At 39.7% G+C, this 15,436-nt stretch overlaps 1 protein-coding gene across 3 annotated transcripts; it reads left to right on the top strand.

The window, feature by feature from the left end:
• Positions 1 to 1,365: 1,365 nt before the first annotated feature.
• Positions 1,366 to 13,166, top strand: LOC126999009 (uncharacterized). Of its 3 annotated transcripts, XM_050861328.1 has the most exons (7): positions 3,256 to 3,518; positions 6,766 to 7,415; positions 8,672 to 8,839; positions 9,013 to 9,174; positions 9,777 to 9,806; positions 10,721 to 11,108; positions 12,097 to 13,166. In XM_050861328.1, the coding sequence occupies exons 2-7, from the start codon at positions 6,989 to 6,991 to the stop codon at positions 12,101 to 12,103; spliced, it is 1,182 nt and encodes a 393-aa protein (XP_050717285.1). In that variant the 5' UTR covers positions 3,256 to 3,518; positions 6,766 to 6,988; the 3' UTR covers positions 12,104 to 13,166. The 3 variants fall into 3 exon arrangements, with proteins under 3 accessions (XP_050717293.1, XP_050717285.1, XP_050717300.1); XM_050861336.1 differs by lacking the exon at positions 6,766 to 7,415 and having other exon boundaries at positions 1,366 to 3,518; XM_050861343.1 differs by having other exon boundaries at positions 3,379 to 3,518; positions 9,777 to 11,108.
• Positions 13,167 to 15,436: the final 2,270 nt, after the last annotated feature.

Here is a 15,436-nt window from a genome sequence, read left to right as displayed (position 1 = left end):
AAAACATATCACACGACATTATATGAAAAGAAAACATACCACACGACATTACATGAAAAGAAAACATATCACACGACATTACATGAAAAGAAAACATATCACACGACATTACATGAAAAAAAACATACCATACGACATTATATGAAAAGAAAACATATCACCCGACATTACATGAAAAGAAAACATATCACACGACATTACATGAAAAGAAAACATATCACCCGACATTACATGAAAAGAAAACATATCACACGACATTACTTGAAAAGAAAACATATCACACGACATTACATGAAAAGAAAACATATCACACAACATTAAATGAAAGAAAACATATCACACGACGTTATATGAAAAGAAAACATAACACCCGACATTACATGAAAATAGAACATATCACACGACATTATATGAAAAGAAAACATACCACACGACATTACATGAAAATAGAACATATCACACGATATTACATGAAAAGAAAACATATCACACGACATTACATGAAAAGAAAACATATCACACGACATTACATGAAAAGAAAACATATCACACGACATTAAAAAAAAAGAAAACATATCACGACAGTATATGAAAAGAAAACATATCACACGACATTACATGAAAAGAAAACATAACACGACATTACATGAAAAGAAAACATATCACACGACATTATATGAAAAGAAAACATATCACACGACATTACATGAAAGAAAACATATCACACGACATTACATGAAAAGAAAACATATCACACGACATTACATGAAAAGAAAACATATCACACGACATTACTTGAAAAGAAAACATATCACACGACATTATATGAAAAGAAAACATATCACACGATATTACATGAAAATAGAACATATCACACGACATTATATGAAAAGAAAACATACCACACGACATTACATGAAAAGAAAACATACCACACGACATTACATGAAAATAGAACATATCACACGACATTACATGAAAAGAAAACATATCACACGACATTATATGAAAAGAAAACATACCACACGACATTACATGAAAATAGAACATATCACACGACATTACATGAAAAAAAAACATATCACACGACATTACATGAAAAGAAAACATATCACACGACATTACTTGAAAAGAAAACATATCACACGACATTATATAAAAAGAAAACATATCACACGACATTACATGAAAAGAAAACATATCATACGACATTACATGAAAAGAAAACATATCACACGACATTATATGAAAAGAAAACATACCACACGACATTACATGAAAATAGAACATATCACACGACATTATATGAAAAGAAAACATACCACACGACATTACATGAAAATATAACATATCACACGATATTACATGAAAAGAAAACATATCACACGACATTACATGAAAAGAAAACATATCATACGACATTACATGAAAAGAAAACATATCACACGACATTACATGAAAATAAAACATATCACACGACATTACATGAAAAGAAAACATATCACACGACATTATATGAAAAGAAAACATACCACACGACATTACATGAAAATAGAACATATCACACGATATTACATGAAAAGAAAACATATCACACGACATTACATGAAAATAGAACATATCACACGATATTACATGAAAAGAAAACATACCACACGACATTACATGGCAAGCAAACATATCACACTACATTATATGGAAAGAAAACATATCACACGACATTACATGAAAATAGAACATATCACACGACATTATATGAAAATAAAACATATCACACGACATTACATGGCAAGCAAACATATCACACGACATTATATGAAAATAAAACATATCACACGACATTACATGGCAAGGAAACATATCACACGACATTACATGAAAAGAAAACATATCACACGACATTACATGGCAAGGAAACATATCACACGACATTACATGAAAATAAAACATATCACACGACATTACATGGCAAGGAAACATATCACAATACATTACATGGCAAGGATACATATCACACGACATTATATGGCAATTAAACATATCACACGACATTACATGGCAAGGAAACATATCACACGACATTACATGGCAAGGAAACATATCACACGACATTACATGGCAAGGAAACATATCACACGACATTATATGGCAATTAAACATATCACACGACATTACATGGCAAGGAAACATATCACACGACATTACATGGCAAGGAAACATATCACACGACATTACATGGCAAGGAAACATATCACACGACATTACATGGCAAGAAAACATATCACACGACATTACATGGCAAGGAAACATATCACACGACATTACATGGCAAGGAAACATATCACACGACATTACATGGCAAGGAAGCATATCACAACACATCATCTAAAAAGGAAACATATCACAACACATCATCTAGAAAGGAAACATATCAGACGCAAATGAAACATATCAAACAGCATCCTTACAACGTAAAATCAACATCCGCGACGGAACGGACATCTCCATTACCGAAATACTGAGGCCACAGCGCTGCGTCATGAAGTGGAGGCGACCCCGTCACTGAGTGGACACGGCCGAAATATCAAGGCCAGCACGCAGGCTGTTCACGAGGAAGTGATCGATACAGATCATGTTTACGAGCGTCCCTTCCCACCTTAATGAAATGTTTCGCCGTCCTTGCCGCTGGAGTAGCTGGTGTGCAGCTTGGCGCTCCTCATGAGGTGGAGCTTCTGACTGCGCGGCAGCTTGAAGCCTCGCCGCTGGATGGCGGCGCCGAGGTGGTCACGAGTCAGCAGGGGAGTGGGGCGCCGCACCACTCTTTCGTACTGGTACTCCTGCTTGGCCTTGCGACCCGGAGGCATGATCCTGCACTGCGGCCGGGCGGTGTTGATGCCGCGGTTCCCTTTGCACGTCACGTGGCCAAACTCCATCCTATTCAGGTCTCGAGAACCGCAACAGTATTCCTGCTGCAGCTTTCTGGCCTCCGCCCTCACCACAAACTTCCCAGTGGTGGCTTTCTCTCCAGCGTCAGTCGTGAACAGTCGAATACTGCTCATGGCCTCATGCGGGTGAACCAAGACACACCTCGTGAAGGCGTTCTTGGTCCTCATCGTAGGTGCATGGTTGGGAAGCTCCTGGAGACAGGCGGCTCATTCTGGCGCCCGACGCATCTGATTGGCTGTTCAGCAGCGCGTCTGTGATTGGTTCACTTCGCCTCCCATCTCTCTCTAGCTCTCGATGACGTCATTTGTAAACAAAACCTGGCGGGAACGGCGCGGGATATCATAGCAGAGACTGCTCAACATAGACTCATTCATTTCCCGGCTAATATCATTGTCTCCTTAGACATTTACATTACTCCACATAGTGTGATGCAGTGCCTACACGTTCTACAGTAGTAATACCACCGCTGCACCGCCACAACGGTAGAGAGGGATGACCTGATGCCGCTATCCCGACATGGTATACCTCCACCACAGCCTGTAACAGTGGCTGTTCATCTTCACCCACACCTGGTAAGAATGATATCATTTTGTTTCAAGTGGGGATAGACAGGGTATGAAAGAATTAGTGGAATATAAAATCAGTTAAGAATGTATGTAGTAAAACTTATAACATGACTGGCTGACCGCCTTGCAATATGCGTTTTCTTTACTTATTACCACCGCAATTTTAGTATATGTACCGCCGAAGCAAATTAGGTAGGAATAAAAATAGCAAGGCTGACACTTGTGCATGAAACTTTGCTGCTGTAGGTACTTCCGCCAGAGGTTTCGCCACCTATAGGTGTTCGATCGCGCATTAGTTTCGGTACCTAATCATCTCATTTGAATATGCTAATCCCGACTTCATGAAGATTAATTTATCTTGAATCAGGCGGGGGTAGTGGGTGCAGCCCCCCACACGCAGGAGAATGTCAGATTTAACTGGTTGAGGATAGCCTTAGTTTAACTGGTTGGAGTGCGAACACCAGCTGGTGACGAAACCTCTGGATAGCCTTCCGCCCCGTCCCCTCGCTCTAGCCTATAATTATTAATCCCACCTGTCATCCCTATCTGTACTCTCATACAAGCGACTTTGGTTATACTATATAACAAGTCCGCGTTACTTACAACAATAAAACTTATATAATCATTACAGCACACTGAGGCCATGTCGTAGATGCAAACATTTTTAGGGGGACGTGTTTAGTATGGCTGTAATAGCTCCGGGAATGTGCTGCGTCTCTCACGTTTTTCTAAGTCGAGAGAGAGAGCTCTGTCGTAAATGAATGTAAACAATACACGATTTTCTCTTCTTGGGTCTTTTCCGTTTGGCGTACAGCGCTAAAAAAAAGGTACTGTGACGTTAGGTTAGCTTAGGTTAGGTTAGCAACCTGTCGGGGGGGTCCAGGGGGGCGCAGCCCCCCGGTTAGGTCAGGTTAGGTTAGCAACCTGTCGGGGGGGGTCCAGGGGGGCGCAGCCCCCCGGTTAGGTTAGGTTAGGTTAGCAACCTGTCGGGGGGGTCCAGGGGGGCGCAGCCCCCCGGTTAGGTTAGGTTAGCAACCTGTCGGGGGGGTCCAGGGGGGCGCAGCCCCCCGGTTAGGTTAGGTTAGGTTAGGTTAGCAACCTGTCGGGGTCCAGGGGCGCAGCCCCTAGGTTAGGTTATCACTCATATGCCTCCCCCAAAACCCCGATTCCCACAGTTCCCCAAGTTTGCTGGAGGGATTGGGGGTGTGGTAGAGAATGGGACGCGGACTTATTATAAACAATTACCGCGACTTTTAAAGGAAGGTACCTACCTAGTGACTCAGCACTTCGTACATGTTTACTTAACAAATTCCAGTCGTTCACCACTGTCTGTGAACCACTATCTACCTATGTGTGTCCTGCATCTAAGTTTTTCCAGCTTATACCCATTAGGTACCACTAGTCCTGTCCTGGCTACTAATTCTTATTACCTTTTTTTTTTTATCAGTGTTTCCTTTATTAATTCCTTTTACCGAGTATCTTGGCGTTATTTTTAGCTATAATACACTATTCCTTGGGGCGTAGGTCACTACTCACTTGAAGTCCCAAGTCCCTCACACTATATGACCTCCCTATGGTAGTGCAATTTAATGTGTAGTCTACAGGCCTATTACCTCTACCTACCTACCTTTACAGAGGTTTCGCCACCCGTAGCGTTTGCACAAGAGGTTTTGCTACCTAACAGGGATTTGGTTTAATACAGTGTGGTTTCGATACCTGCACGTTTCGCTCTTTATAGATGTTTCGATAATGGAATGTTTAGACTGATCTTACCATAACTCTTCCACTTTCTTGTGTGACTTGATGTGCTAGGCAACTTAGGCCATATATTAGTACTTTGGTATTGCTGGGTCAGGATGACCCTGGGTCTCTAGGCATGTCCATTGTCACGCGGTGGGACATAGGTGTAGAGCACCAAGATACCTAGTCTCATGATATGGGCCAGAAACCCCGATTTACACATGGTACCCATCACTGCTGGGTGGGCACAGGCTTAGGGTACTGAAAAAACACCTAAGAAATTTTTGCTCCACCCAGGAATTGACATGGGATTGCTCAGTTGTGAAGCAAACACGCTACCATTATGTCATGGAGCACCCCAAAGCTAAGTAGAGACAATGGATATGACCTAGAATAATGTAACAGTAAAAATAGGTATAAGTAAATAATAAATAAATCCACCCCTAACTTCCCTGTATCTCTTTCTAGCTAACCAACCCTCTAAAAATTTAAGGGTAGTTTTGCTTAAATATTTTGTCGTATTATAACTGGGTTCAAGTCATTTAGGCCGTGATCCCTTTAGGCTGAAAGTCGTTTAGGCCATGATCCTTTTAGGCCGAGTTGTTTAGGCCGAGAGTCATTTAGGCTATGATCCCTTTAGGCTGAGAGTCATTTAGGCTGTGATCCCTTTATGCCAAGAGTCGTTTAGGCCATGATCTCTTTAGGCCGAGAATCATTTAGGCCATGATCCCTTTAGGCTGAGAGTCGTTTAGGCCATGATCCCATTAGGCCGATAGTCATTTAGGCTGTGGTCCCTTTAGGCCGAGAGTTATTTGGGCCGTGATCTCTTTAAGCTGAGAGTCGTTTAGGCTGTGATCCCATTAGACCGAGAGTCATTTAGGCCGTGTTCTATAATTAAAACATGTAAGAAAAATAATAATTTTATTCATAGGTAGCCCTATACTGTTGTCCTTAGGTAGAATTATACAAAACACATTTACATGTCTTTTTTTTTAATTTAACACATTCAAATAAGCGACTACTCAACATGAGGACCAGTCCTTTTCCTGATGTATGTAAACCAACACCCACTTGATACATATATCCCAAATATCTTGTCATTGGTGAGCATTCATAGGTAAGGAGCAGACAGGTGTCTGCATGCAGAGGTGTAACCAGACCGAGATTAGCAAACAGCTGAACCAGAAAGTGGCGAAACCTCTGCAACCTGTTCTGGTTCACTCCCAGGAACTGGAGGTCTGTTGCTATCGGGTTTCCTGGCAGACAGCAATTCTTTCTCCCTCCTCACTCCATCTGGCCTCCCTACCAGGTTTAACCCAGTTTTAGGAACCCTCCACCCTTGACCTCTGCCTGGGAATGGCCCTATCCTCCTCGCTAATGTTACAACAAGCCTGTTCATGGATAGTGACCATCTTCCTGTTGTGACTTCTTTCCTAACAGTTCCCCCTCCCCCTTCCCAGTCATGCAGATCCTATTGGTCTTCTCCACTCAGTGTCTGTTTTCACCCAAACAGATCCACATTAGCTGACCTGTTGGATGGTTCTACTGCTCCCAGCCTGGCTTCCAAAGCAGTCAACCTTACCAGGACCTTCTTACAAAGTCCAGCCATCTACAACAAAGGTCCACATGTAACCTGAAGCTGTACCCGCTTACTCCATCTTTGGGCTCTAGAGGCTGTGGTGTCACAGCCTGCACAGCCACACCAAAACTCCAAGAAGAAGAACATTGACTTAACAATGGCAGGACTGGATAATCACAGTCAAAGTAGTACTGTTATGAATCCTCACGCTCATGTATTCGTGAAGTGTAATTTCTGCAACAAAGACTTCACCAAAGACTGGAGCAGGAAAAGACATGAAAAGAAAGTTCATGGTGTAAACACCACAGACAACTATGAAGTGGCAGAGATAACAGTTCCTGATGCTTCAAAAGTGTGCACTTACTGCGATAAAGTTTTTTCCACCTCCTGTAACAAACGAGCTCATGAACGTCGACAGCATGGTGTGAACCCTGGCCCTGTATCCCATTCAGATGGCCCAACTATTGTGCAATGTACAGAATGCAATGTGACTTTTGCTACCCTTACTGCTTACAGGGAACACCTTTCTTTAGTCCATGACATTGAGATTCACAAAGCTCAGCATGAGTTTACTTCTGAGGAAGGTAAGCTGCATTGGTTAAGGAAATGTGGTTAGTTAAAGTAGCTATTCATAATTTAAGAAAACTGACAAACTGAGTTGGCATTATCCTCATATGAGTTATGACCAGAGATGGGCAGTATTGTATTTTAAAAGCATTTAAATACATTTTGTATTTGAAAATTTTATTTTCAAATACAAAAATTTTACAGTATTTAAATAAATTTTGTCAAGGTATTTGGTATACTTTTTTCAAATACATATTAAAATATGTTTTTTATATTAGTTTTATAATAGGTAAATTTTGTGCAGTCACAAAATTGACTTGATATCGTCTTTACTTGTCTAGTCCTATGAAAATCCAAGTTAAGTTGCCCTGTCCTCCACAAAACATGACATGTCCCTTATCTGATGATTGTTGCTGGGCAGAGTGTCACACGTAAAAACATCAATTGGTATATTTTGTAGGCCTATGGCCCTCTACCAAGTTTTTATGATAATATTAGTCATGTTAATATTAAACAGGGACACATCCAGGGGGTAGTTTAGGCCGGCCCCGGGCCTGTAGGTTGTAAAATAGATGTGACTGCAGTACAGATAATTAATTTTAAACGTCTAATGAGGAAGAAGACAATTGGGGAAGCTACTGTATCAAATATGGGTATGGGAGCAGGTGGAAAGCCTGCTTGTGTGCAGAAAGAAGTTGATAGAGCATTAGTAGAGAAAACAATATCTAGGATAGAAATGTGGTAAAACTGCAGGTATGTATGGATTAGCCCCATAAATTTTTCTATGGAGATGTAGTGGTAGGGTGGACATCATATATGTGTAAACTTGTGTGGAGGCAGAAAAAAGTTCCGTGGGAATGAAGGAAGGCAATAATTGTGCATTTCTACAAGGGTAAAGGTAGTGAGTGAGTGCAATAGCTATAGAGGGACTATAAAGTTCAGTGTACCTGGGAAAGTTTTTGGGAGATTACTGATCGAGTCTGATCTGAGTCTATGGAATGTTCTAAGAATATATGATATAGGAGGATAGTTTTTGGAGGCAATTAAGACATTTTATAGAAGGACACGTTCATGTTTGAGGGTGGATGGAAAGCTTAGTCAGAGATTCGACATAAGAGTGGAAGTAAAGCAGGGATGTGTGATGTCACCATGGCTGTTTAATGTGTATTTGGATCGTTGTATGAGGGAAATGAAAGCCAGAGTGGGGGAATATAGGAGCAAGTCTATGTAGGTGACAGTAAAAAAAAATACCAAAACAATTAATTCTCCACAGATTTCTTGAGATGGAAAGACTGTATGGAACTGGACATTGGAGTCAATTACACGGCTCATTCTGGACCAAAGAAATCATGTGATGGCACCAAACAGATATTCTACTGTCGAAGATCAGGTGTTCAGTCAACGAAGATTTCCAGTAAGAGTCGTGCAGAAAAGAGCCAAGGTAAATAATCTTGTATATGTAAATGGATTAATTAATCTCAGTAATAAACCTTACACTATTTTTTATAGGTGCTAAAATGTGGGGTTACCAGTAATGGGCTAGAAAAATTAAGTCCCCTTGTTCTTCCCTCACACACCTAATTATTTTATTTTTTTTCATTTTAATTCTAACAGGTACCTGTAAGATGGGGTTTTACTGCACCCCATCAATTGAAGTTGTGAAGAAGGATGAAAAGATTTGTGTGACCTTTTACTCTGACCATCATGATCACAACCTTGATTTTAACAGCCAGGTTCACATGACACTTCCCAAGAGTGAACAGGATAAGATTGCAGGTATGTAATGCACATTAATTATCTAGCTAGAAAATAACAGTATATATATAGGTTGTCCCATGAGTTAAGACACATGCTTACTTTCTTGCTTTATCAAGATATGTTACAAGTTGGATCTCCCAAACTCGGCATGGCTGGGACCAGAGGCGTGCCGAGTATTGGAAATCCAACCTGTAATTCAGGTTATTCCATGACAAAAGCAATTTATGTATGCTCATTTGATCTTTTTTGCTTCATTTGCAAAAAAAGGTCATGTTATACTTGAGGTGAGATGGTTTCTTGTGGAATCCGGTTATGACCAACACGTAAAAGTGGGGAAAAAAAGTGTAAATGAAACATTTGTTGGGATTTTGGACACCACGCTGACGTGAAATTGCGTAAATAGAAACCACAGTAATCGAGGGATACATGTATTTATATATATATATATATATATATATATATATATATATATATATATATATATATATATATATATATATATATATATATATATATATATATATATATATATATAGATATACAGTGACACCTTTTTGGCGTCATAGCTTAACCCTTCACTCCTTTATATATGAAGATATTAACAATGCCTTATGTTTTAGCTTGTGATGAAATCATCATATCTGCAAAGCGTAAGTGTAAATTTTCTTTTATCTCAACATGTATTTCCTTACCTACCACTCAAACTCATAAGCCCCAGTACATTGTTATGCTTATGATGATTATAGTGCATTTATTAGCAGACATGGGGTAATCATTATCTGTGCTGACAGTGGACCTCCAACTTGCCAAGAGTTAGAAATCTATTGTATGAGTATGTACCTTATGAACTATTAATATTGTACTACATTACTAATAAATACTGCACATGCATTTCGGCACTTTCTTTCAAAATGTTGTGGTACAGTATAAATTGATATTATTCATATCATATTTAGTAAATATGGTAAACGAGTATGAAATGTGCAAGTTCACCTTTTAGCTCTTCCTATAATCACGACTGTAATTATGATTAATACAGCAAGTAATTGTAATCATAATCAATTACATCTAATTTTATTGTATTCTTAATCGTAATTGTGAAAATATGAAGTAATTATAATAGTCATCAATTGCATAACATAGGTAATTGCCCCATGTCTGTTTATTAGTATTTACAGTAATTTCTGCATGCTAGATTATTTACCTTTGCTGCTGTTGTAACTTTGGGCTATAGGAGCACACCTCTCCTTGATCTTCTGGTACCAGGGACTCTGAATGCTTTTGAATCCTAGAAACGCCCCTACTTACAACATCATCCATATAGATACCAATTTATTACAATTACTATAATAATTTCCATTTCTATTACAGTTAAGTTTGCAGGAATGAGTCAAGGCGGTAGCTGGCCTGTTTTCAGTATCTAATTATCATAACTGCCTCTAAATCTATGTAGCTACACCTCCTGTACGCATGATCAGAGACAGTGATTGAGTTTAACTAATGCCAGTATGTTTTACATTTTTATAACTTATTTTTCTTTACTAAGTAAGATATTTCTTTCCAGGTATGATTACACAAGGGATCGAACATGACATAATTTTGGACAGAGTGCGGGAGTCAGCAGGCAGTAATCGAATGTCTTTCTTAGAAAAGAAGGATATAGATAATATTTGTGTTAGGTATGGATTGAATAAAACCCACAGCAGACACTCTGATGACAGCACAAGTGTACGATTAATTGTTAAAGAAATGCAGGATGCCAATGAAGTCTTGTATTTCAAAGATCAAGGAGATGTAGATTCAGATAATCCTGAAATACCATCCAAAGAATTTGTATTAGGTTTTATGAAAGGGGGACAAGAATTAATATTTTCTACCCAGATGAAATCTTGTGACAAGATACAGGTATGCATGGATTCAACTCATTGCATTAGCCAATATTCAGGATTCCAGTTAACCACATTAATGATTCTTACTGATCTCAATAAAGGTTTCCCAGTAGCTTTCCTTATCAGCAGCAGTGTAAATACCAGTATTCTGAAGGCTTTCTTAAATTCAGTGAAAAAACGTATGGGTCAAGTCAGAGCATATACTTTCATGAGTGATGATGATCCAGTTTTTAGAAATGCTTGGGATGCAACCATGGGTAGAGATATGAATTTACCTGTTAAATATATCAACTGTTGCTGGCACACAGACAGGTCATTCAGAAAGAATATTGCATCCAAGATTAGTGCACCATTCATGGAAAAACTATCAGTTTATCAAATGGTCAGAGTTCTCATGGATGAACAAGAAAATGAATTACACAAGCAATGTAAGGGTTTTCTCAGCTATTTGTTAGAAGCTGGTTTTGAAAGATTTCATGATTATTTCAAAGAAAATTATCTTTGTGAGAACAGAATTCAGTTATGGCCACAGTGCTATCGTGAGGGTGCAATTCTAAACACAAACAATCATCTAGAGAGCATGCATAGACTTTTGAAATATGTATATTTGAAAGGTAAAAAAGTTAAAAGATTGGATTACACAATACTAGCTTTAAATAAAATGGTGAAGGAGAAACTTTTAAGAGAATGGTAGACTTGATGAAGAAAAGAACTGGAAAACCTTTCAGAGAGAGACATGAAAAGGCATGAAGCTCAAGTTACTCAGGAGGATCATGGCCTTTTCACTGTGTCCTCTGAATCTTTTGAAAATAAGCTTTATGAGATACAGACAAATAATCCTACTTGTGAAGTATGTAGGGAAAGGTGTCCAGACTGTCATGTCTGTAAATGCATGTATGTGTGCACATGTGATGACAATGCTAAAGGTATGAAGAACATATGTAAGCATATACATGCAGTTGCAGAATTTTTAAGAAATAAGTCACAGATAGCTAAACCAAAGTTGCCAACAGAAGAAATTGAAAAGATCCATGATGTTGTAAGTAGTGAGGAAATAGCCAAACCTAAGGTGTCAACAGAAGAAATTAATATGATTCATGATGTAAGTAATGAGGAAACCTATGATAGACAAGTTGTGAAATACCAGGAACAATTGAAAAACAAAATTATGTTACAGCTTCTCCCAAAATGTAGTGAAAGTAAGGACCTTCAAGTTTTGAAAACTGCTAATAGCTTGTTGTGTAAGTTAATTGCAACATTAGATGCTGGCACGAGTTATCCACCAAACAACAGTAACTGGCCTGTGGATGTGACAACTGTTTCAGAGCCAGGTAATAAAAAAGTGTGTTAAGCAAGACCGGTTGTATTCGACAAGGAAGAGAAAACGAGAAAATATAGGTATGTGCTTAAAAAAGCCTAGTTCAAAAGCAAGATTAATAATTGGGGAGAGTCTTGCAAAGTCTGAGTCTGATGTAAGTGTTCCAGTACTATCAGAAGGTAGAATAGACGATGAACATAGTTATTGAGGTATTAAGGTCTAAGGTGTGATCGAAAAATGTGTCAAGTTAAAGGTGTACCTATCTCATGTCTTTCTACCATAGTCCACAAATTTTTCAGTAACCCTTTGTATTAAAAGCAATGTTAGTGTATCAAGGAAAAAAAAAAGTAGATGCTTTTGTCTTATGTATTGAATCCTATGTCCACTGAGTGGTCTGTTTACTTTAATGTTTGAGGATTATTATATTAACCAAAGCTGGGTATACTTGTATGTAGTATGTAATTCTGATATGTGTCTGATATGTGGTTTTTGGCACTGGCCAAAGGGAAAGGATAGTGTCAAGGAAATATTCGTAGATGCTGTTGTCTTATGTATTGAGTCCCATGTCAGTGAGTGGTTTCCTTACTTAAATTTATTTTTGAGGATTCGGTATTATCTCAACCAAGGCTATACGTACTTGAATGTACCATGTTCTTCTGGAATGTGTCTGATATGTGGCCTTTGCCTCTGGCCAAAGGGAAAGGATAAAACAACCTATTAAAAATGAGCATGTCAGGATTGTCATCGCAATTAGCAAAAGTTTTTGTTACATAAGGAGTTTGTAAATATATCATTATTGATGACGCCTTGTTATAATTTACCCCTATTATGCACAACTTACCTCTCCCCAGCCCCACTATATCTTCTATTTCATACACCTAGTTCATTCGGTAATGTATCTTCCATCTGTTTAGGTAGAGGTGTATGTGTGCAGCACGCCTTAAATAGGGAGAAATGGAGAATGTGCCAGTCACAGAAAAAGAGGTAAGTATTAAGTATTTCAACACCCTCTTTTCTGGACGAAACTAATTTTTTTACGGTAGATTTTGGCTTGTTTTTAATTAATCCACCACTTGTTTTTGGCGCAAATCAACCAAATTTTTTTTATTCCCCCCAGAAACTAATGTGATTTACACCAAAAATAACTAGTAGATTAATTAAAAACAAGCCGAAATCTACCAGAAAAAATTAGTTTCGTCCAGAACAGACAACCAAACCTAACCTAACCCAACCCAACCTAACCTAACCAACCTAACCTAACCCAACTTAACCTAACCTAACCCAGTGTGCCCTCTGGCTTTGATGCGGGTTGATGTATCGCTGCCGACTTCTGATCGCTAAAAATGCAATTAAATTTTAAAAATTCTGTGTCGCCATTATAAACAGAGTGCGCCTTGTCAATATGGGGTTCAATTTACTCGTAATGAGGAGCTCTATCTCATGAGGTGGGTAAAAACACCAAGAAGAAAGTGGTGAAGTGCATAATGAATACCGAAAAATGTGGGGTAGTGATAGGTGAACAGGAAAGTTAGGTTGATAAAGATTTTTAGTATATGCCTGGGGACAGTGTTATGTAAGCATGTAGAAGTGGATGGTGGAACAAGGACAGGGGATGTAAAATGTAGGAATGTTTTAGAAGCACTGGGTAGGATTTTAATGTTTCATGGAGGTGAAGAGGGACGTAAGGAATAGCATCATTTTGCCAACATTACCGTATGGATCAGATACATGTTCATGGAATATTGCACAGCAGTCAAGGTTGCGGGCTATGGTAACGAGTTATTTGAGAAGTGCATGGCTAATCTAAATTTGTGAGCCAGCTGAAATTAACTTTGCAGGGCTGATTAATTTATATCCTTATGGACTTGACTTACCTAACCCTACGGCGACTTTTACTTAAAACTCCAAACCTCTGTTTACTTAGCAATAAATGGGTTCCAATTGTAAGTCGGCTTATGCTTTGTATTCAAGGTCTGGACACCTTTAAAGAGGGCTTCCAGTGGTTTCGCCACCTGTAGGTATTCGCACCTTAAACTGTTCGCTCCTGGTGGATTCGCCCAAGATAAAAAAGGTTTCGCTACACTAAGCATCCCTTAAGACCTTACCAGTCGATAACGCCCCTAAATAGTTGCTAACATCGCTAAATAGTCACTAACGCCACTAAATATTCGCTAATATCACTACAAGCAGTCATTTATACTGAAAGTTGCACTATTTGAAGCATGGGTGACAAATCATCTGGGTGTGCCCCCACCTGTTATACTTGCCACATCTTATTTGTTTAATGTAGCCATCTATATTATTATAATGCCCTATGTCGTCAAGGGTGACTGCAAAGGGTGCCGTATAATGTCAGGCATCTCCCATCCCTGTACATCTCCTTCGCTGTCAGGCTTGTCAGCTGAGTTTTGTTTACAAATGACGTCATCGAAAGCGAGAGGGAGAGATGGGAGGCGAAGTGAACCAATCACAGACGCGCTGCTGAACAGCCAATCAGATGCGTCGGGCGCCAGAATGAGCCGCCTGTCTCCAGGAGCTTCCGCATGGTTGGGTTTCTTTCTGTCCTCAACAACCACTGCCGTGCTGGCCCACAGTGTGTGCAGCGGTGAGTCGCTATACACACCCATGCCCAATACACACATCTGGCCGTTCATCAACGTGCACTCGTACTTCTCGACGAGGCACTTTTCTATGCAGCCCGCCACCGCTGAGGCAAGCACCTCGGCCACAGGGACGTTGGCTGCCAAACAGTGACACTGGAAGAGGCGCGTGAGGAGCCAGGCTGGCGTGCACACCCTCCGGGGAGCGTCATGGCAGTGACTGCGCAGGAAACCATACAGGAGAACCTGCGTCTGCAGCCTTAGCTGCTCCTGGTCTTCAGCGGCCCACGCGGATTGAACTGTGGGCTGTGCAAGGCACACCAATTTACCGCCTTCTTTGAGCCACGCATAATCTCCTCCCACTAGTCTGACAGTTTTTACTGTCTCTTTGTTATTTTCGTACAGCACAAAGCTGCCAGGTGCGGGGTGAGAAGATCTCCCACACACTCCTTGCCGATCGCTGGTAACCACAA

The sequence above is a fragment of the Eriocheir sinensis genome, chromosome 2 (assembly GCF_024679095.1).
Source record: "Eriocheir sinensis breed Jianghai 21 chromosome 2, ASM2467909v1, whole genome shotgun sequence".
Taxonomy (NCBI): Eukaryota; Metazoa; Arthropoda; class Malacostraca; order Decapoda; family Varunidae; genus Eriocheir; species Eriocheir sinensis.
This window is presented reverse-complemented; position numbering and strand designations above follow the sequence as displayed.

What these genes read in the sequence shown, in the direction of transcription:
- LOC126999009 (XM_050861328.1), top strand. Translation starts at nt 6,989, where the DNA reads ATGGCAGGACTGGATAATCACAGTCAAAGTAGTACTGTTATGAATCCT. An exon ending in TGAACAGGATAAGATTGCAG is followed by an intron (nt 9,175 to 9,776) that starts GTATGTAATGCA and finishes CTTATGTTTTAG; the next exon opens with CTTGTGATGAAATCATCATA. An exon ending in AATCATCATATCTGCAAAGC is followed by an intron (nt 9,807 to 10,720) that starts GTAAGTGTAAAT and finishes ATTTCTTTCCAG; the next exon opens with GTATGATTACACAAGGGATC.